Below are 21,550 nucleotides of genomic sequence, written 5' to 3'. Positions count from 1 at the left end.
ATGGAGACGCATCCTGACTGCAACTATGACTTCTTGGAGGTGAGAGTCAGCAGCAGTGTGTGGTAGACTCTGTCTGTCCCCCTACTGCTCCCAGATCAGTGTGTTCTGGGATGTAACATCCACAAACGTAAAAAAACTCTAAGTTAAAAAGGTTATATTCAAAATCACCTTCTATAAAAGAAATAGAGGGGACCAAACCTAGTAGTCCAGAGTTACCATGGGAACTTGATGCCATTGTGTCAAAGCTATGGCTGTGAGAACTCACAACAAGTTTCATTGAACAATACAAAAAGAAAGAATCACAATGGGTTCACTCCCTGGCCCTTAGTAAGGGTGATGCGTAATCTAATGCAATTAGTGTGATTAAAGAATTAAAAATCTTATCTAGGTGTATTGAAACGTGTTGAATATACAATCAGCTGAGTATCTTCTTTTCTGTTTCCACACGTTCTCTCCTCGCTGATGCATGCTGTGGGCTGGACTAGATAAGGGACGGCCTGCTTCCTGATGATTCGGTTCTAGGAAAGTTCTGCACCACGAGTTCTCCACCCCCTCTGCGCACCACGGGCCCGGCAGCATGGATCCACTTCCACAGCGACTACAGCGTCAGCGACCGCGGCTTCCACATCACCTACACCACCTCACCATGTGAGTACCGCTGCTCCCGGACACGGATGTCCTGAATGTCCTGGAATATCACTCCCCTAGCGCCACTATCATTAGATGTTAAACTAGAAAAGCACTCAGAAAGCACAAACCTCCGCCAAGCGAACACATAACCGCCTCCTGCATCCAGACGGTGATACGGATCACTCCCAAAATGTTATAGTTTCTTCCTTGCGTCATCTCAGACCTTCCCTGACTTCATCCATAACTTTTTGAGTTATGTTGCAGACAGACAGACAGACAGACAGACAGACAGACAGACAGACAGACAGACAAACAAACCAACAAACCCCGATGAAAACATAACCTCCTTGGCGGAGGTTATTAAGTAGTCTTTGTTTGTTTATTGACAATCTTTATTTATTCTTTTTGTTGGGGTTTATTGTTTGATTTATTGGTACCCTCATCGTATCACTGAGTGTTTGAACCGAGTGTTGTTTGTTATCCCAGAATGGTTAATTGTCTATAAAAAATAGATTTTAAAAGGTTAGTTCATTTAAAAAGCATTATGTCACTCAATAAACTGTTAAATGAAGTTTAAAGAAGTTTGTCACTCTCCTTTGAGTGAAGCTAATGTTTGGGGAGGTGTCACATCCTGTGAATGTTGGAGTCGTGTCAGAATGATATTAGGGTCTACAGGGGATTCTGTCACATCCACAGCTCAGGTGCAGTAAGTTATGATAGACATCCGTGCTAGTTTTCAGTGTCTGCCCATGGAGGTGTCTCTCCCATTAGAGCTGTGTGTAACGTCTTGCTTTAGTGTATGGTTCAGAGCCATAAACATAGCAACCAGTCAGTGTCCTTATCTAGCTAAGCTGACAATGAGGAACTCTTGATAAGATGTCTTACTATGCTGTTTTTTTGTGGAAGGATTGTGTCTTATCTTTCACAGAAGTCTGTTTTTATTGCAATAATTGCAGGGTGACTTGAGTTACACTTTAAACACAGAACTAGGTACAACCACCCGTAAATTCTGGTCAGATGCAGGACATGCAATTTCCTTCCTAGCCTGATAAAAACACTGTATAACTGAGTAAATTTGAAAACATGTTGAGGTGTGCTTTAAAATAAACTAAGTGTTTTAGTCTCAGGTTGACTAGCTGTTATGGGTTAACAGCCATGGGTCATCTGTGGATGCCAGTCCAGGGATGAATTTGTTAGGTATTTGACTGACAAGATTGTATGAATGATGAAGCACATTGCACTGAGGTCAACCTCAGGAAACGTTGTAGTTATCTGAAGAGAAGAGTCCCACCATTGTGTATGACATGGCGGAAAATTTAAACATCCACTTGCATGAAAGATATGTCCCTCATTATACAGTATGTGTGCATGTTTTGTGGTACTTAAATGCTCATGTGACACCAAAACATAAATATTTGTTTTTTGTAAATCGATTGTTTGTTAGTAACATTATTGTATTTGTGTGTGTTTGTGTGTGTCTGTGAATATTTCAGCTGACCCGGGATGTGGGGGCACATTCACCGATAGTGAGGGCATCATCATTTCGCCCAACTGGCCCAACAACTACGCTCACAACCGCCAGTGCATCTACATCATCAGGATGCCCCGCAGCGAGACCGTGGCCCTCAACTTCACACACATCGACCTGGAGAGCCACAGCACCTGCACCTTTGACTATGTGGAGGTAGGACCTGCATGCACCAGGTCTCGGGAGTGCTTTGCAAAAATATGCTGTGTGTGTGTGTGTGTGTGTGGTTGTGTGTTTCAATGTGGCTGTGTATGTATACATGTATGTGTGTCTTAGGCTATTAATTCCTCCATTGGTGTGTGTTTAAGAAAGACAGACTTAGAAACTCCGAGTGTGCCGATATGATGTGTAGATGCGTTGCTGCTTTACGTTGGTGTGTGCGCTCTAGGTCCGTGATGGCACAGGGGAGACAGACCCACTCATAGGGAAGTACTGCGGCTCCACCCTGCCTGCCCCCATCAGCTCCACATCCAACGGCCTCTGGATCCGCTTCAAGTCTGACGCGTCCGTCACCAGGGCTGGCTTCAGGGCCATGTATGAAGTCGGTGAGCAACTCAAACCCTCTTATGGGACCCGTTTCCCAAATATGGATTAAGTCAAGACAAAGACTAGAGGAACTTCAAGGAAAATCTCCTCTGAAAATAAGATTTTAGTAGATTTTAGTAGGATTACTAGTGCCATAAATACAGCACATTGTTCAATAGTTTTACATTTTTACAATAAAGTGAATCACGTACAGTATGCAAAAAACATCGATGCAGCGTAAAGAAGTGCATATTTGATGAGGGAAATCTCTCTGTAAGATCTATGTCACTTTTTTTTTTTAAACGTCAGACTGAAGCAAACAACACATGCGACTGCATTGCAAAACGAGTGGGTTCCTGGTTACCTGTATTTTCAAAAGTATTGCAATCTCCTTTCATGTCAGATACCACAGATGGTTAAAAAAAGAAAATAGTGTCTGCAATTACATGTACAGATACCATTTCAGTGAATAAGAATGTTCATTGTATTAACATCTTGGAAGCACAGTAACTATACCCTGATGGGTAACCTATGTGAGAGGAACCACTTTTCCATTTGCATTCCTGCCACATGACCTTTTCCCATTAAACTGTAGTGTTTGGAGTGTGTAGGCTGTAGATTATGGAGCTGTCCATCCACCACATCAATTTGGAGAGATCTGTTAATCTAGCCAACCCTCAGTCATCTCTGTCTGCATTTTGCGCGTGTGTTTGCCTGTGTGACTCTTTTCTACGTGTGTGTGTGTGTGTGTGTGTGTGTGTGTGTGTGTGTAGTACAGTAACTACCACTCCCAGTGCATGGTAGATTTATCACCTCTCTTGAATTAATAGAAGCTTTTTCTGCTTGGCCAGCACTTGTGCTCTTCTGCTCTGTTCCTCAGCAACAGAGGACAACCAGAGCTGGTCTGCATTAAATCCCCCCAACCATTAAATCCCCCCGTCCATCTCCCCCATATCCCCATAGCTCCACACTCCACTCCCTCCCCCCCCCCCCCACACTTCTGCCTCCCCTGCCGAGACCTCACCTTCTCTGACACCCATGTGGACACGCCTGGGCTCCTGCATGTGTGATTAACAGGGGCGCCATTAGAGCAGCATGCATATACATGAGGTCATCCATATTCATCATGCAGTCAAGCGAGAGAGAGAGAGAGAGAAAGAGAGAGAAAGAAAGAGAGAGAGAGAAAGAATTTAGAGCAACAGACAGAAAGGGCATGACATGATAGTGCCTAACCAACATCCCCATTGCCTATGCTATTAGAATGGTGTTGTTTGAATGTAGATAGTAGTTCTTGTATGGTCTGTGTCTGTGTGTGTTTCACTTGCACTCATAAGCGCTAACTTGTTTTCAATAATGCGTCCTCTCTGTCTCAGCCTGTGGTGGCACCCTCTCGGGCACTGGGCAGATCCGCACCCCGTTCCACCCTGATGCGTACCCCCACAACAAGGAGTGCGAGTGGGTCATCAACCAGCCCCCAGGCTACGCCGTCACCCTTAGCTTCCTCACATTTGATGTGGAGGGAGGCAGCTGTCGCTATGACTTTGTTGAGGTATGGTCAGTTCCCATTCCCAGCACATCCCTGGTCCTTGGTATCACTGGATTATGCAAACAGACGGTTAATGAGGCAATAATTATTGCATCACTGATCACTAATACAAACAACTGCTTACTGTCACTTGATTACATGATATTGCCCAATCTCATGGCCAACATCCTGTGGAACAAAAACAGTGCTTTGCTTCCCTTCCAAAGTTGAATGGAAGTATATGGAATATAGGAAGGGAGTGCAAATGGTCTTGTCACGTAGCAATGTTAAATATTGAGTGTTCGTGTTGCCTTCTGTCTGTGTGAAGCGCTTTACGTGCCCATTGTGCCAAAAAATGTGCTCAATGAATAAATACTTATTTACTATCTGCTGAACATGGATAATGCTCAACAGCATAACAAGCCCATTTGACCCACAGATCAGGGATGGCCCCTCCGCCAGCTCTCCGCTCATTGGCCAGTACTGTGGAACCCAGATGCCTCCGATGCTCCAGTCCACTCAGAGGTCAATGTACATCCGCTTCAAGACCGACTCTTCCGTGTCCAACCACGGCTTCACTGCTGCATACACCCCCATTATAGAAGGTACTGAGCTGGGTCATTACAGAAAGTGACTTTAATTGAAGTGCTGTGCGTAAGGCTGACTGATATTTCCACCGTCAAAGCCATGACATGACACCTGTTATGACATGAAGTCTAAATACATGTTTATGGCTTATGTCATTGGTGTTTTTTATTTTTATTTTATATTCATGACAGGTGTCACGTTAGTGGCATGTTATGATGTTATGAAAGTGGCGTGATAGTCTTATGCAATAAAGTGCTCATGCAATGCTATACGAATGCCTCTGCCAGGTTGTGGAGACACGTTAACAGCCCCCAGTGGCTCCTTCAACAGTCCCGGCCACCCCACCAGCTACCCACACGGAGCCAACTGCACCTGGTACATCTCCGTCACCCCCGGCAACCTGGTCCGCCTGTCCTTCTCCTCCTTCAACCTGGAGTACCACACGGACTGCAGATATGACTATGTGGAGGTGTACGACAACGGCACAGCGCAGACCGGGACGCTGCTCGGGAGGTAGGCCGTCGCCACCACGTCAGTCATCATTTGTCAGATGACCAAAATCATCTTCATCATCTTCCTCTTCCTTTTCTGTTTTTGGTGTGGTTTTTATACCTTTAGTTCCTTTCTGCTATTTGTCTTCTTTTTCTTTTTCTGTGTAGTTCTTATACCCTTAGTTCCAGTTTAGCCTTCAGTGGTCATTTTTTCCTCACCGCACTTTGTCTGCTGTCCTATGCAGAATAGCCAACACAAGACCCTTTTTGCCCCCGTCCCCCCCCCCGTCCCCCTCAGGTACTGTGGCCGGTCTGTGCCTCCATCTCTGACCAGCACAGACAACATGTTGACCGTCCTGTTTGTCTCAGACACCAGCCAGGCAGTAGAAGGCTTCGCTGCCAGCTATGTGTCAATCAACGCTACCACAGGTACAGTACCACGACTTCACAGCTGCCCAGTATTTATCCCATGAGTGGAGCTGGCTGATGTTGGTGTTAGACTTAGCAGTGGAAAAATTTTCACGTCTTAATTAAAATTCTGACCACTGATGTTAGTTTTTTTATTTGATCATTTTAAAACATAATGAATGAATAATGTTCATAATGAACATTTTCAGAATGATCATACTCCCCATATCAGACAGTGTAAGTGGACAACCCTAGTAAACATCCATAATCTTCCTCCATTGCCTCCACCTCCAGACTGTAGTGAGGTGTTCACCAGCCCCACAGGGGAGCTGGTCTCCCCCAACTACCCAAGCAACTACCCCCTGAACCGGGAGTGTGTGTTCAAGATCATTGTGGGGGTCAACATGCAGATCATGCTCAACTTCACAGACTTTCAGCTTGAGAGTGGAACAACCTGCCAGTTTGACTATGTGGAGATCAGGTAGGTGATTGAGGCATGGAGAGCATAGAAGAGTTTTGTAACAAGCCAAGATAAGATAGTAAGATGTCTATATATATAATTAAAACTTTGCATTTACTACTATATGCATGGACACAATAGTTATCTTAATTGGGAGCACCATGTAATACAGATATGTACTGTACACAATGCCATGTATGATTGATGGAATGGAGTGCAATAGTCTTGGGGCTTTCACACTAAAATGGTCTGTTCTTTGCAGGGATGGGGGCTATGAAACGTCCCCTCTGATTGGAAAATACTGCACAAGTACCAAGCCTCCCATAGTCTTCTCTCACAGCAACCGGCTATGGGTCAAGTTTCGATCGGACTCCTCCAGTACTTTTAAGGGATTCCGTGCTCATTGGGATGGCACACAGTCAGGTGTGTGTGTGTGTGTGTGTGTGTGTGTGTGTGTGTGTGTGTGTGTGTGTGTGTGTGTGTGTGTGTGTGTGTGTGTGTGTGTGTGTGTGTGTGTGTGTCTGTGTGTCTGTGTGTCTGTCTGTCTGTCTGTCTGTCTGTCTGTCTGTCTGTCTGTCTGTCTGTCTGTCTGTCTGTCTGTCTGTCTGTCTGTCCGTCTGTCCGTCTGTCTGTCTGTCTGTCTGTCTGTCTGTTTGTGTGTGAAGTGTGTGTGTACAGTGTGCGTTTGTGGAAGCAGCCATTGTATATGTTTTGCGTGTGTTTGGTCAACATATCACTTTTGTATACTGGTCTTTAGGCCTGATGTGACACCTGTGTGTGTGTGTGTGTGTGTGTGCGTGCGTGTGTGTGTGTGTGTGATCTCTCTGCTCTATGTCCTTCTCTGCATCCTCTCCCAGGCTGTGGAGGCACTCTGACCACCAGCAGCGGCGGCTTCTCGTCGCCCAACTACCCGCTGCCCTACCACCCCAACGCCGAGTGCTACTGGCTCCTCAAGACCAACGCGGGCAGCCTGCTCACCCTCAACCTGCTGGACTTCCACCTGGAGAGCAGCACCACCTGTGCCTACGACTACCTGGCCGTGAGTGCAGCTGCGCCGCCCTTGGCTCTGGGGGGGGAGGATGGCAGTCTAGGAGCTCCGTAGTCTCGGATAACTTACCTCTTACTGACTGTTTCTATCTGCATGTGTCTATCCACTTCCTATAAGTCCATTCATCCATTCATCCATCCATCCACTCATTCATTCATTCTTTCATTCATTCCCTTCCACCCTTCCATCCATCCATCTATCCATTCATCCATCAATCCACCCATCCATCCATCCATATATGCATTCATTCATTCATTTGTTAATTCATTCCTTTATTCATCCATCCATCCATTCATCCATTCAGTCATTCATTCATTCCTTCATCCTTTCTTCCTCCTCCAGGTGTATGATGGAAACAGCACTAACGCTCCTCAGCTGGCTCAGCTGTGTGGGACTCAGCTGCCTGCTCCCATCAGCTCCACTAAGGAGTATCTCTACGTCAAGCTCCGGACGGACAGCAGCGTCAGTGCAGGGGGCTTCATCGCCTCATACACCACCAGTAAGCACACACACACACACACACACACACACACACACACACACACGCACACACACACACACACAATGGCCCAATCCCAATGTCCGGATTCACGGACTTGCGCGTTCTCGCGAAATTTGTAAGAGCTTAGGGCTGTCCCAGCTTCGAATTGAATACACACTTACTGAGCCCTTTCTGTGAGTCTGCATCAGTACAGACTTAACCTAAGGGAATTACCCACAGTTTAAAGTGTTGTGACGTTTACCGCGGAGATCATAGGAATATCCGGAAATGACGAAGGTAAACCACAGCACGACACATACGTACAGACGTGCATGGTGCAAATGTTAGGAATGTCTTTGTAAACATCGCCAAGGTACATGTGATCTCGTGAAGTGCTGTTCCAATTCCAAATACCTATCTGAGCCCATGTGGCCTCACACACTAACTCACTTAGCACCTGAGATCAATTAAGTCTGTGAGTCTTTAGTCCTTAGTCCTCAAGGCTCACATTGGGATTGGGCCATAGACACACATGTAGACACACACACACACACACACACACACACACACACACTGTTGAGTTGAAAGACACACTGTAACAGTGTGTGAACATGCATTGTAATGTCCCAGACACCAGCGGCCATTTTCCCACAGCCTGTGATGTTTTGGTCTCATTCAGATGAAACGCTCTTTATTAAAGGCCTGATTTACAGCCTGTGAAGTGTTCTTCTCATTCAGAATAAACACTCTCTATTAAAGGCCTGAGTTATTGTTGGCCACATTACTGCAAAACAAAGGTCGCTCATGCACTGTTGGGTCTATTCAAAGAATTTTGGCGAGAAATACACATGAATGAAAAACGCATACATTTGAGTACAGCGCACTTACGCATGAGCTATGTCACACATTATAGATACAGTATAACATTAACATAAATATAACATCATCAAATCATAGGTAAGCAACAGTGCTTTTTCATTTCAACAGTGTATTTAGTATGGGCAGGGGCACCATTTCTTCTACTTCTTTAATGCCTTTTGTAACTCTGCGCCCACATTGCTGGTGAATAGGAGCCTGTTATTTACGATGACGGGGTGAACCCAGCTGACATAGCGGTGCCTGTGAGACCGATTGGTTTCATTAGGCCGAGGCAGAGCATTGCATCACGTCATGAATACAGCTTCCTGCTGCTCCGCTGGCTCCTCTTGGTTGCTGAGGTGTTGAGGGCTCACTGTAATGCATCTCTTTAGCCTATAGACTCTTTGGTGAGATGGTGAGGGCTGACTGAGATACATCTCTTTAGCCTATAGACTCTTTGGGTGCTGAGTTATTGAGTGCTCACTGTGATACTGTACATCTCTTTAGCCTATAGACTCTTTGGTGATATGGTGAGGTGAGTGCTTGAGAGAGACAGAAGGTACTGGGAGGAAAGCAGCATAAGAGGACAATGGTAGAGCAACCAATGTAGTAGTCACTGTGGGAGGGGCCCTAACTCATAGTTTATGTCAGTATACAAATGTAGAGTTCAGTCATTTTATCAAATAAAGCAGAACGGTTGAGTGCTCCATGCTCCACATCTGTGGTGCACCGAGGCTTCCCAGAGGCTCAAGGCAAAGCTGTGCGGCCCTGTGTGGTGACTCCAGACAGGGCCAGGCGAGGCTGGCAGTGAGGTGGACCCCTCTTTGAGATGACGAACAGTAGGCAGTGTGCAGCCTTTGTGCTCTTTAGAGCCCTCTCAAATGGAACTTTCTGGAAGTAGCGGCTCCGAGGCTGCAAGGTCATTCCGGGAATGTCCGTCTTCCTTTGTTCCCCAGAGGTGCTTTTGCCAACTTGGCTCCTGCTCCATTCTCTGCTGGCATTTGCTGTTCTCTAATCAAAGCACTTAAGGGGGTCAATACTACTTAGCAAACAAACACCCTGCACTGGCCCAAACAAGCTACTAAGTGCATGTGTGTGTTTTTGGGACATTTTAGAAATGGTGAAAGTCAATACATGAATTGAGCAGCTAAAATTTTAAAATATCAGTTTGGGAGAATATTGTTGCATTAATTAAGATATTTCAAGATTCTCTTTTGAAGCGTTTTTACGATGTGGCAAAGAACATTCTTCCTGCAATATTTGGTTTTGCACTAATAACTATGATTTGGTCTTTCCTCATAGGATGCCAGGGTATTGTCATAGAAAGCCGGAGCCAGGGCTATATAGAGTCCATTAACCACCCCAACAATTACGATCACCACTCCCTCTGCAGCTGGACCATCCTGACCACCATGGGCAACACCATCAACTACACCTTCATGGCCTTCGACCTGGAGAACAACCCCACCTGTCTGTATGACTACGTGAAGGTGAGATTCAAAACTCAACTGTGAACATGAGCTACACTGTTACAGACGAAGCTCCCAAATTCCCCAAGATTTAAAGCTAGGTTTCACAGTTTAGTTTCAAAGTTTATGGAGGGGAAGAGTAAAACTCAGCAGCATTCTTTATCGAAAAACAAAGTCCTGAAGGATAAAGAGTAACTTTCGCGCAGAACCATTTGTGAGCCCTCACCGGGGCCTTTGTGAGACCTGTATTGTGATGAGAGGCTGAATCATTCCCCCAGGCTTTTATAGACTTTTCTCTCTTTTATAACGTCGGGATTCCAGAGCAGAGCTCTTGTCTTAGGCCACTGCTCTAATGAAAGGCCCTGAGACGCTCACATCGCCGCTGTTCTTTTTGTGCACTCATGGAATTACAGTTTATCCGCTCTTTGGAAGGCTCTTTTAAATTTCCCCCCCTCCGCACAGACAAGCTCGGTCCACAATAGTGCCTGAGAGTTGTTCCTTGTCTTGCCAGTCTCCATGGTTACCCCAACACAAATGACATCATAGGGCCCCAGTATGAGGGTAACTGAAGACCACGGTTTTGGAACATGTGCAGACTTCTTTTCTCTCTCTATTTGTGTGTGTGTGTGTGTGTGTGTGTGTGTGTGTGTGTGTGCGCGCGCGCGCATGTGTGTGTGTGTGTGAACTTGAGTTCACTGAAATCTTTTGGCTATAGCTGTAGCCTCTCTACCCCACACACTTTCCCGCCCCTGTGATTACGTCATGCAGTGTGTTGCAACAGGATGACTTTCTGTGCCTGGAATGTGTTCTCTGGTTACTCTGCATCAGTCTGAACATCCCTCTGCAGCACCATAATAAACAACTGTATCAAAATACTGCACCCTCTGCAAGTCTTGCACTGCTATATCAACAAGATTTGCTAAAGCTTCTTCCTATGTGGTCACTAGAAGTCTTTTCATTATGCTCCTTATCTGCTTCAGCTTTTCTTCTGGACTTCATCAGCATGTGAGGGCCATTTCACACTCACTGTCACACAAATGAAATATCAACTAGAATAGATGGTTTACGCCCATATATAGAGGCAATGTGCAGTGACCTTATGTAGCTTCCCCTTCCTGTCTTGTGATGAATATGATGTTCCCTGGTCATGGCAGCCATCAAGTCTCTCATTACACTGCATTAATCAAAGAGATGAATAACCGCACTGACAGGAGAGCATCTGCCTCAGTATTCGGCCCCCTCTGCACTGCACTGCCCTGCATCTCAATGGGGGTCTGGGCCACTGGGGGACCTGAGCTCTGCTAAGCTTCTTCCTAATATAGCTCATTTTTACCTCAGAGGCAGAGGGGAGATGGTAATCATTTCTGTGTTCATATCCTCTCGCTTAATTCTCGGCTCCCTCTTCTATTAAATCTGCCCTCGGGGGGGCTTTGAAGTATTTAAATTGCACGGAGAAACGTCGGCGTTCTGGCGAAACAGTCATGCTTTGAATTTAATATTGTCAAATGAAGCATGACTTAAAAAGATAAGAACAGGTTGTTTATGTCGATGCACTGTTGCCTTCATTCAGAGGCTTTGTGCCCTGTAGTGTCATGCCTGATGTTCGTGTTGTCACTCGTCTGAGTGGAAACAAGTGTGCCGTGGCTGTAAAAGAGTCTGTGCACTCTCTTCTGGAGAACATGACTTCACAGCTCAGACATGCTCAGTGCTGTGGAAAGACAGCCATCTCTTATCAGGCACGCTGCATGCTGCCGGGCTGACAGCTGTCAGCGGAAGTGAGATGGAGTTGATGGGATTGTGTCACCTCTTTAGTGTGTTTGTCTGCCTTTGTAACAGCTGCAAACATCCACACTAGCATGGATGCACACTCTGTCTCTCTATCTGTTCTACTGTCTCTCTCTCTCCCTCTCTCTGTCTTCATTTCTCTCTCCCTCTGTCACACACACACACACACACACACACACACAGAATGAGATATTGTCTCCATTTCCTCTGTCTCGTGTGAGTGTCAGAGGTAAAAGAGCATCTCTCCTCTCTCCACTCCTCACTCTGACCTTCGTTATGTAAGATCCCAGTAGAGTAGCCAGATGAAGAGGCCCATTGTTATCATGTCTGCACCAAGGGCACAGTACAGTAGATGCTGTTAAGCCATTTGAACTCATGTTAAAATAAGCGATAGTAGTTATTGTTGATCTGCTGAGTCATTTTGAAAATTATTACATCTTTCAGTGTTAGCTTAGCTCGTTTCCTCTTTCTTCACCAAGAACTTAGCCACGTTTGAATTCAGGATGCCTGTAACTCTGGCATTTCCGTTGTCATTTACGTATTACAATCTGTTGTGTTTGGGGCTGCTTTCAAACTTCACCCTTTAATCCTTGTGACCTCTTAAGTAGCCTTGATGTAGCTCTGACCTTCCTCCTCTCTGTTTCTGCAGCTTTACAATGGGCCCAATGCCACCTTTCCTCTGATTGGCACCTACTGTGGTAGCACCCCGCCTCCTGCCAGCATGACCACTGGCACCAGCCTGCACATGGTGTTCCGGTCCGACTCCTCTGTGTCCCACACGGGCTTCCGGATGCTCTGGTACCAGAATGGTAAGATCCTCATGACCTCTATGCCAGGATCCAGCTATCATCGTTGATCTAGAGCTTCATAGAATGAGTTCCTTATTGTGAACACTTTATTTGTACTGTACACCAAGTCATCATCTAGTTTCCATTGAAGGGCTGTTCCTTTTTTGATTCCACACTAGTTTGGTTTGTTTTGCCCTTCTCAAACATTCCAGTACAGCCTCGGTGTTCCAGACATGCAAACGCTTTCCATAACATTCAGAGGGTTTTCCCTTTTTAATGTTACCAAAACACCCACTGCTAAATAGAGGCATGGACCTCTGTCCACACTGCCAATGGCAATGCACTCTCTGTGGTGGAGCAGATAGTGGCAGAGGCTATGGTCTGGGACTAGCATTCTGTCTCAGGATGATGATGTCATGCGATATGTGGGGATATGGTCACTAATGTCCCGGGGGGGGGGCAGAGAAAGCAGTGACCAGTTACATCATACAGGAAAACCAGCAGCCACACAAGCACAGGCCACTACATCAGCCTTGTTTTTGTCTCTGTGTCTCTGTGTGTGTGTGTGTGTGTGTATGTGTGTGTGTGTGTGTGTGAGTGTAAGTGTGTGTGTGTGTGTGTGTGTGTCTCTCTCTCTCTCTCTCTCTCTCTCTCTCTCTCTCTCTCTCTCTCTCTCTCTCTCTCTCCACTACATCAGCCTTGTTTTTGTCTCTGTGTCTCTGTGTGTGTGTGTGTGTGTGTATGTGTGTGTGTGTGTGTGTGAGTGTAAGTGTGTGTGTGTGTGTGTGTGTGTCTCTCTCTCTCTCTCTTTCTCACACTCTCTTTCACACTCATCAAGTTTCATTCTCTCTGTCTATAGCGCACACCCCAAATCACATGGCCTCTAGTAGTCATTTACTGCCAGCTGGTTCCTGTTCAGGATGTGTTTTTTGTGGCATTTGGACTTTCTTTGAAATCCTAATTTGGAGGAAATGTGTGACCTATGAGGAGGTGGGCTCTTCTCTTTTCCAGAAATGGACTGTGGAAAATCTGAAACTAAAGGCTCCATCAGGAGAAAATGAACTCCTCCCTGTAGCTAGAGTGCTGTTTGATGAACTGATATTGTAGTCTAAGTTTACAAAACTCACAGACCTGTAACAGCTATGTTAGATTTGTCCATGTGATATGCAGATTAATCACCATGACATTTTTCCATCAGTGGACAGATTGAAAGTGTTAGTTGTGTGCGGTGCTTTTGTTTTGAGGGGTTTTTTTTGTTTCTCTTTCTGCCCATAGATGTGTGTGTGGAGTATGGTGTAGACTTGTGTTTAGGAACATTAGTGTGAATGTGTTTATTTGTGCACTGGGGATTGGCATTGAGTAGAGGTCTCCAGACACTGAGTCACTCTGCTTCATGTGGGTGTGGTGCCTGTTATTTTTACTTAAGGCTAGTTGTTGAGCGCTGCTAGCCAGCCCGATATGAGCGCTGAGATGTGTGAGAGTAATGTGAGCAAAATATGCAAGAAACTTCATTTATAATGAACAGTGGATATATTTAGAGTTATTACATAACTTGCTGACGAACAGAAGGGTTTTGTCTAGTGAGTGTGTGTGTGTGTGTGTGTATCTAAAGTTTGTGAAAGTACGAGAGACACATCGTCCCCTGAATAGGTTTGTGATATGTTGTTGGTGGAGGATGACAGCACATTTCCCCCCCATCCTTCCACTGTTCCCAACCGTGAAGAGGAGCGTGTGGAGAGGTGGAATAAAGGAGAAAAGGGTGATGAAGGAGCCCTCTGTTTGCCTTAGACTCACCAGAGAGCCATGAGGAGGGTATTCATGTCACCATGGTTTGTTTTGCTCCTAGTGGAATGGGTCAAGAACTCACTGTCAGAGATGGTGCTGAGATACTGTAGTGCTGACTGGAAAAAGAAACAACAATTTCACTTTTCTGAGAGGTGTCAAGGTTGACAGGGTTTGTGCTCCTAAGAATTCCTTCGGAGGAGAGCTGAGTTGATATTGCTTGTCATGTGCATCTCACTGCAGTTCGGGGGAATACAGTAGCGCTCCCTAGATCACTGTAAAACAAGCTGCCCAGACTGCAGCCTGGGGTGTGGTGCTTGCCTGTGTGTGTGTGTGTGTGTGTGAGTGTGAGTGTGAGTGTGAGTGTGAGTGTGAGTGTGAGTGTGAGTGTGAGTGTGTGTGTGTGTGTGTGTGTGTGTGTGTGTGTGTGTGTGTGTGTGTGTGTGTGTGTGTGTGTGTGTGTGTGTGTGTGTGTGTGTGTGTGTTTTCCCATCTGTTTTTATAGGTCCCAGATGCAAGAGTGGATGAATCATGATGTACAAATTTGCGCATTTAGATGTGTGTTTTATTGGACGCATTCAACTTTCCAACAAGATATTTGATCACTTGGGGAAATGGACCACCAATGACTTCATGTTTTACCAGTGATGTGGGATTATGTCTGGCCAGACAGGGAATTGATCTGAATTTATTGATATGACTTTCCATGCGAACAGAATGGGACTCGCATGAAATATTTCGCAATATTCTTCTAGCATAAAAATGTGGGGGAATGGGTAATACCTGCTTGTGTCATTGACTCAATACTGACCCCTGCAGGTTGTGGGGGGGAGCTCTTTGATCCACATGGGAACTTCACCAGCCCAGGCTACCCGGACAGGTACCCAGAGAACCGGGAGTGCCTTTGGTACATCGAGACGGACCCTGGCACCAGCATCACCCTTACCATCTACGAGTTTGATGTGGAGTACCACCCTGACTGCAACTACGACCTGCTGGAGGTACGGCCAAGCAGAGGGGGTCACCGGCCTCCGTCTAATGTCATGGAACACACGCACGCACACACACACACACATACACACACACACACACACACACATACTCACACTCATGCTAAGTGAATTGACAACACTGGCCTCTGTCTAATGTCATGTGGTACTTGTGGACCACACGCACACACACACTCATGCTTAGTGTAAGTGATAACACTAAGATACTGTGTGTCCCCATGCATTGTTTACAGTCAGGAAATGTATGAATTAAGCAACGGGGAAGACTCCATTTCAAACAAGTCAGCAGTGTGACATATACAGTAATATATTTGGGTACATTTTGTGCAGTAATATTTACTGATATAATCAGGACTAAGTTAGAGGTGGCTTCCAAAAGCCTCTGAAACCAAGGAACAATGGTAATCAGAGGTAATCTGAAATGAAAGCCTTACTGGCTGCTGTTGAATTGAATGATCAAGTTACAGAGAGAGAGAGAGAGAGAGAGAGAGAGAGAGAGAGAGAGAGAGAAGAGGGAAAAACAAAGTCCATTCATCAACAGCTTGTGTGTGTGTGTGTGTGTGTGTGTGTGTGTGTGTGTGTGTGCACCTTTGTGTTTCTCTTAGTCTAGCACATTTTGGAGATATATTACTTCATGAATATTTGTATATGTTTGCATTTTTAGTATACTGTATATATGATCAAAAGTAAATAATATGAGTGCTGCATTGTGTTGTCTCCTGTGTGTGAGGGTGAGAATGTTTGTGAATGTGATATCATATCCGATCAGATACTGTATCAGATTGTGTGTGTGTGTGTGTGTGTGTGTGTGTGTATGTATGTGTGTATCTCGCTATCCTGGCCCACTCTGTGAGTTCAGTGGTCCGACTCAGTGTGTGTGTGTGTGTGTGTGTGTGTGTGTGTGTGTGTGTGTGTGTGTGTGTGTGTGTGTGTGATCTGCTATGCTGCTCAGCCCTGTGGAATGCTGACTGCCACTGGAACACTGAATGAAGCTGGCGGGGCAGAAAGTGGAGCTTAGAGATCTGGCTTTACCAGTGGCTCAGTCCCCAGCCTCACACACCACAGGCCTGCACACACACCCACACCACGGCCCTGCACACACACACCATGGTCCTGCACACACACACACCAGCCCTGCTTACACACACCACGGGCATACACACACACCACGGACATACACACACACCAGGGGCCTGCACACACACCATGGGCCTGCACACACACCACAGACACACACACCATGGGCCTACACACACACACACACACACACACACACACAATCTATCAATAATCCTTCACTGACTATCCAGCCACTTAAAGTCTGCCTCCCCAGATATGCGGGTGTTGGTTTGGGGGGTATTGAGGCTGTGCTCCCTAATGTCCTCATGTTTTTGTAGTGGCCATTTTAACAGTTTAAAGTTTTGTCCTATTTTGGTGACGGTCAGGCATCCTGCATTGCGCGTGCAGTTGTTTACATACATTGAATGTCTGTGCTGTTATCAGTCTCCAAATAGTGATAGTGTTTTTGAGAAAATGTTAGGCCTGTTGATCTTGGATGGAACTGCAGCATTTTTTCTTTCACAAAATGTGAATGAACTTCAGGAAGGAACTTCCTGAAAGTGAACTTCAGTGGTTTAATGAGACTAGACAAAAGCTACAGTATATGTTACAAAGCACTTGACACTTTGCAGTCTGCACTTTGCACTTTAGCTAATCACCTGTATCATGTGACTTGTCAGGTGTTCCCTCTAATGGGTATATCTATGTGCTATGTGTTAGTTGTTTCATGTATGAGGAAGGGCAAGTGGGCCCATAACGTTACACCTGTGGTGATAAAAACATTGATTACACTTTTTTATTCATGCTCACAAAACATTTTACTGACCTTTGAACCTTGACCCTTGACCCCAGGTGTATGGTGGGCCTGACCAGTCGGCCCCACGTCTGGCCCAGCTCTGCACCACACGTCCCCCTGGAAACCCCCTGGTGGTGTCCAGCACCGGCAATCTCATGACCGTCCGCTTCAGGAGTGACTCAGTGGTCAGCGGCCGTGGGTTCAGCGCAAAGTATGAGGAGATCCATGGAGGTGGGGCTCACTACACACACGCATCCAGTGACACGCATAAACACAGACACTATTTCAACTGTGAATACAGCACAGATACTGTACACACACACACACACACACACACACACACACACACACACACACACAGAGAGAGAGACCTAATACTGTAGCCTAAAGAAAATGATCCCTCTCAATCTGGAATAGTTAATCACACTCAGATGTCCAGTGTGTAGTATTAGCAGGCCAGATGTGAGATCAGCCTCACAGATGTGCTACAAAAAAAGTAACTCATACATCTACCTGTGGACTTCCTCAGGCTGTGGTGGTGCGGTGAACGCCCCCAATGGAGAGATTCACTCCCCCTCATACCCCAACAACTACCCCAACAATGTGGACTGCTCCTGGGTCATCACCGTGGACGAAGGCCACCGGGTCCTCTTCAACTTCTCAGACCTGGACATTGAGAACCACTCCAACTGCACCTGGGACTATGTGGCGGTGAGTGCCCATGCCTCTCATGTCCACACACATATGTGAATGACCCCTATATTGCTTTAAAGAGTTACTTCACCCCATAACTCCACCCACTTCACATTTCTGAAAACGGCTTTCAAAATGGGCGAGACGTTCTGAAATTTGGAGAGAGAGTGCAGCACTGCTGCAACCAATCAACCATGGTGATTTCGTGTCAATCTGGGAATGAGTGCTGCAGACATGGCTTATCACAGGTAGGCTAATCAGGGCAGCAGGTGTTGGGGCGTTTCAGTCCTAATTTGTAACGACCCGGTGACGTAGTGTCGGACTAGAAGTGCAGGACAACGTCATCATTCCAATAGTATTTTGGACCAACATGCCATGGCATGTTTTCAAACGGTAGTATGCGCGAGAGAGCAATATCTCCAATACAAAATCAGACGAAATGTTACGTTTGTCGAGAAACACGATTTTTGTCAATATTAACCCTGGTAATAGTACAGTTCACCACTTATGAGTATTTTCAATCAATCAACAGCTCAAAACACCTATTTTAGGGTGCAGTGACCCTTTAAGTATAGCTATAAGTATATACAACTAAAGTATGTCTTTAACTATAAAGACAGCTTTAACTGGAACCTCTTTGAACGTCTACACTTTTCATTGTAGTTAACAATGGCAGTGTGGACAGGCCTTTTAGCCCTCTTCAAAACAGGGCCTTCAGTGAGTAACAGGAAAAGCATGGTGTGAATAGAACGGATAAAGAGGTCGTTGTTGATTGTGGTTACAATTTTTAATAGCCTCATGTAGCTACATTTTGCACGGTCATGGTCCTGGCATCTTTTTGGCAGTGGTACTCTTACCACAGACAGCCGTCTTAGATGACACCAATGTACTCATCTCCAAGAGCAGCAGCTGGCATACTGTAGTAGTTGATGTCTGTCACCACTTATCAGTGTTGACCACACCACAGTCTCTCTGTCTGCCTGAGCGCTGGCTGGTTATCGATGCCTTTTTTCTCTAACTAATTTGTCTCATTTCATGTTCATTTTTACAACGTCCATTTTAATTGGGTATTTATTTTTCAATTCTATTTCATGATTTGAAAACTTGTATCCAGTGATACAGCACGCTTTTAGATCCATTGTTCCCCATCAGTCCACATGAGTGTCTTGAGTGTCTTCCTGTTCCTCTGGCCTTCTGCTGTGCACTGGCCCACATCCTGTGGTCTTCTTGGCTGGACAGTAGTCTAGTCAGCCGTTGTCTGTGAGGTCAGTGGTGCGCTAAATTAACGCTGCGTCATGCAAAGCCCTGCAGTGAGGCTCTTCACAACTAGGTCTGACCAAGAGAAATTTAAAAAGACAGGGATTGGTATTGCTATTCATGTCAATCTTGTACCGTTTTAACGGAATGTTGAATGTTGTGAAAGGTTTACATTTTGACCCGAAACTAGCATTATCTTCTTTCTTTCTTTCTTTCTTTCCTCTTTCTTTCTCTTGTGGAAGAAATGTAGCTTAGCGACCTATAAGTACTGAAGTCTGAAATAAGATTTTTGTCTTTCTTAGTAGTTTAGTTAGTAGTTTATTCATCTCTGCGCAGAGAGGTCTCATCAGGAAATCAGGATACAGAGACAAAATCTGTACACCCAAGAGATAATCAGTTGTCTTGCATACACACATTTATACCTTGCATCGTATCATAACATCATTGCTTCATTGTATCAATACACTTTCTCTGTACTACGCATGACTTGGTCAATACAATGAGTTAATTAAGAACCAAAGACATTAAGAACATTTCTATCGTCACACAAATCACATGATTTGCCATCTAGACACCAGTTACTGAAACAGAAGTATCAAACTTTAAGAACTAGGCTAGTCTCCCACAGAAGAATGAATTCACAAGGCAATGGAAGTATCAGTTATAAGGAACATTACGAACTAAAGTTAAGCTTTGAGAGTCCAGTCAAAAGTGTAAGATCTAAGAGAAACACAAGTATCAAATCAAAGGCTAAATTCCATCTTGGTCATTTACCCCTCTCTCTCTCTCTCTCTCTCTCTCTCTCTCTCTCTCTCTCTCTGTCTCTCTCTCTGTCTCCTCTGTGTGTTCTGTCTCCTCCTCCGTTTCACGTGTTCCTCCTCGGTGACCCACAGATCCATGACGGCCCCAGCGCTGCGTCCCCTCTCTTGGCGGCGGTCTGTGGCTCGGTGCGTCCGGATGCCATCCGCTCCACAGGAAACGTCATCCACGTGCGCTTCCGCTCCGACAGCAGTCGCACCCACCGCGGCTTCAGCGCCCAGTTCTCTGAAGGTGAGGAGGAGAGGAAGAGGAGGAGGAAGAGGAAGAGGCCTGCTGAATCAAATGAGCTTTCTCTTCACTTGCCCTGGGCAGACAAACATGCTATGCTTTTGCTTACGTTGTAAACGGGGGAAATAGAAGTGTTTTACTCAAACAAAATACCATGTGATAATCAAGTGCCACATTTACATACTGTACTTACACCTATATAAAGGACTCATCTTGCTACAGTGGATGCCAGATACCAGATAGAGCTACTAGATATGCCGGATATGCAGTAAATGCAATAAACTGTATGTTGATCTCTCATCATTACCTTGCTGTTGCAATATGAATGTCTGTGTGTTGTTACAGAGTGTGGATCCACTATTTCAACCGATGACATTGGTGGAGCCATCGCTTCCCCTCGCTATCCATACCCTTACCCAGCCAATCAGATGTGCAGCTGGATCATCAAAGCCCAGGACCCATGTAATTAGCCATTTATATTGCTGCGCTTCGCTCTTCACATCCATTCTATCTGTTTTAGCCTGATTCTGATGTCCATGTTCTCCTCAACTTTGACCCTGTGTAGTTAACCATGTGACCCTGTCATTCGCTGACTTTGAGTTGGAGATGAACAATGGAAACTGCTCCCATGACTTTGTGGAGGTCTTGGATGGGGATAACGCCCAGGCACCATTAGTTGGTAAAAAAAGGCATTCAGACTTTTCATCATAACAAGTTTAGAGTTTAGAGAATTTGCAGAAGCCTGTTGTGACACCATAACTCAATCTGTCTTGAACTTGTCCCTCAGGAAAATTCTGTGGAGTAGAGGTCCCTCACCCAATCACATCATTCAGCAATGCGCTGGTCGTCAACTTCAACTCTGACTCTTCAGTCTCAAAGAAGGGATTCAGAGCCACTTACTTAGGCTCTACTTCAAGTAGGAGACAAAGAACATTTTTTATTTTAATTAAAAATGTGTTTAACGTATCCTGGACAAGGCTAGAATCATTTTCTGGCATATCCCGTCTTCTCTGGCTCTCTTCTCTTCTCTTCTCTTCTCTCCTCTTCTTTTCTCCTCTTGTCTCTTCTCTTCTCTTTTCCTCTCTCCTCTTCTCTTCTCCTCTCTTCCTTTCTCTTCTCTTCTCTCCTCTCTATTTCAATCTGTCTCTTAGGTTGTGGTGGAAACTTTCACATGGAGTCCGGCGCCTTCAACAGTCCTAACTTCCCTGACGCTTATCCTAGCAACATCGAGTGTGTGTGGCAAATATACAGCTCTCCTGGCAACCGTTTGCAAATCTCTTTCACGTGAGCTTCTTTGATTCATCTCATCATATCATGATTGC

At 45.4% G+C, this 21,550-nt stretch overlaps 1 protein-coding gene across 1 annotated transcript in view; it reads left to right on the top strand.

Annotated features, from left to right (window-relative positions):
• Positions 1-21,550, top strand: part of cubn (cubilin (intrinsic factor-cobalamin receptor)) — a 51,246-nt gene that overhangs the window by 8,728 nt on the left and 20,968 nt on the right. Inside the window, exons 15-36 of the mRNA XM_062521467.1 lie at positions 1-39; positions 486-648; positions 2,124-2,314; positions 2,547-2,703; positions 4,057-4,232; positions 4,648-4,813; positions 5,084-5,309; positions 5,586-5,716; positions 5,990-6,176; positions 6,418-6,578; positions 7,013-7,194; positions 7,546-7,702; positions 9,845-10,032; positions 12,446-12,605; positions 15,186-15,367; positions 17,288-17,462; positions 17,761-17,942; positions 20,075-20,231; positions 20,574-20,690; positions 20,794-20,907; positions 21,016-21,144; positions 21,380-21,512. The exon at positions 1-39 is cut by the window's left edge and continues 143 nt beyond it. Coding sequence (XP_062377451.1) covers positions 1-39; positions 486-648; positions 2,124-2,314; positions 2,547-2,703; positions 4,057-4,232; positions 4,648-4,813; positions 5,084-5,309; positions 5,586-5,716; positions 5,990-6,176; positions 6,418-6,578; positions 7,013-7,194; positions 7,546-7,702; positions 9,845-10,032; positions 12,446-12,605; positions 15,186-15,367; positions 17,288-17,462; positions 17,761-17,942; positions 20,075-20,231; positions 20,574-20,690; positions 20,794-20,907; positions 21,016-21,144; positions 21,380-21,512 — 3,473 coding nt within the window. The remainder of the gene's footprint in view (positions 40-485; positions 649-2,123; positions 2,315-2,546; positions 2,704-4,056; positions 4,233-4,647; positions 4,814-5,083; positions 5,310-5,585; positions 5,717-5,989; positions 6,177-6,417; positions 6,579-7,012; positions 7,195-7,545; positions 7,703-9,844; positions 10,033-12,445; positions 12,606-15,185; positions 15,368-17,287; positions 17,463-17,760; positions 17,943-20,074; positions 20,232-20,573; positions 20,691-20,793; positions 20,908-21,015; positions 21,145-21,379; positions 21,513-21,550) is intronic.

Source organism: Sardina pilchardus, chromosome 19 (genome assembly GCF_963854185.1).
Source record: "Sardina pilchardus chromosome 19, fSarPil1.1, whole genome shotgun sequence".
In the NCBI taxonomy this organism is placed as follows: Eukaryota; Metazoa; Chordata; class Actinopteri; order Clupeiformes; family Clupeidae; genus Sardina; species Sardina pilchardus.
Note: the sequence above shows the minus strand (reverse complement) of the source record. Positions and strands in the feature narration are given on the sequence as shown.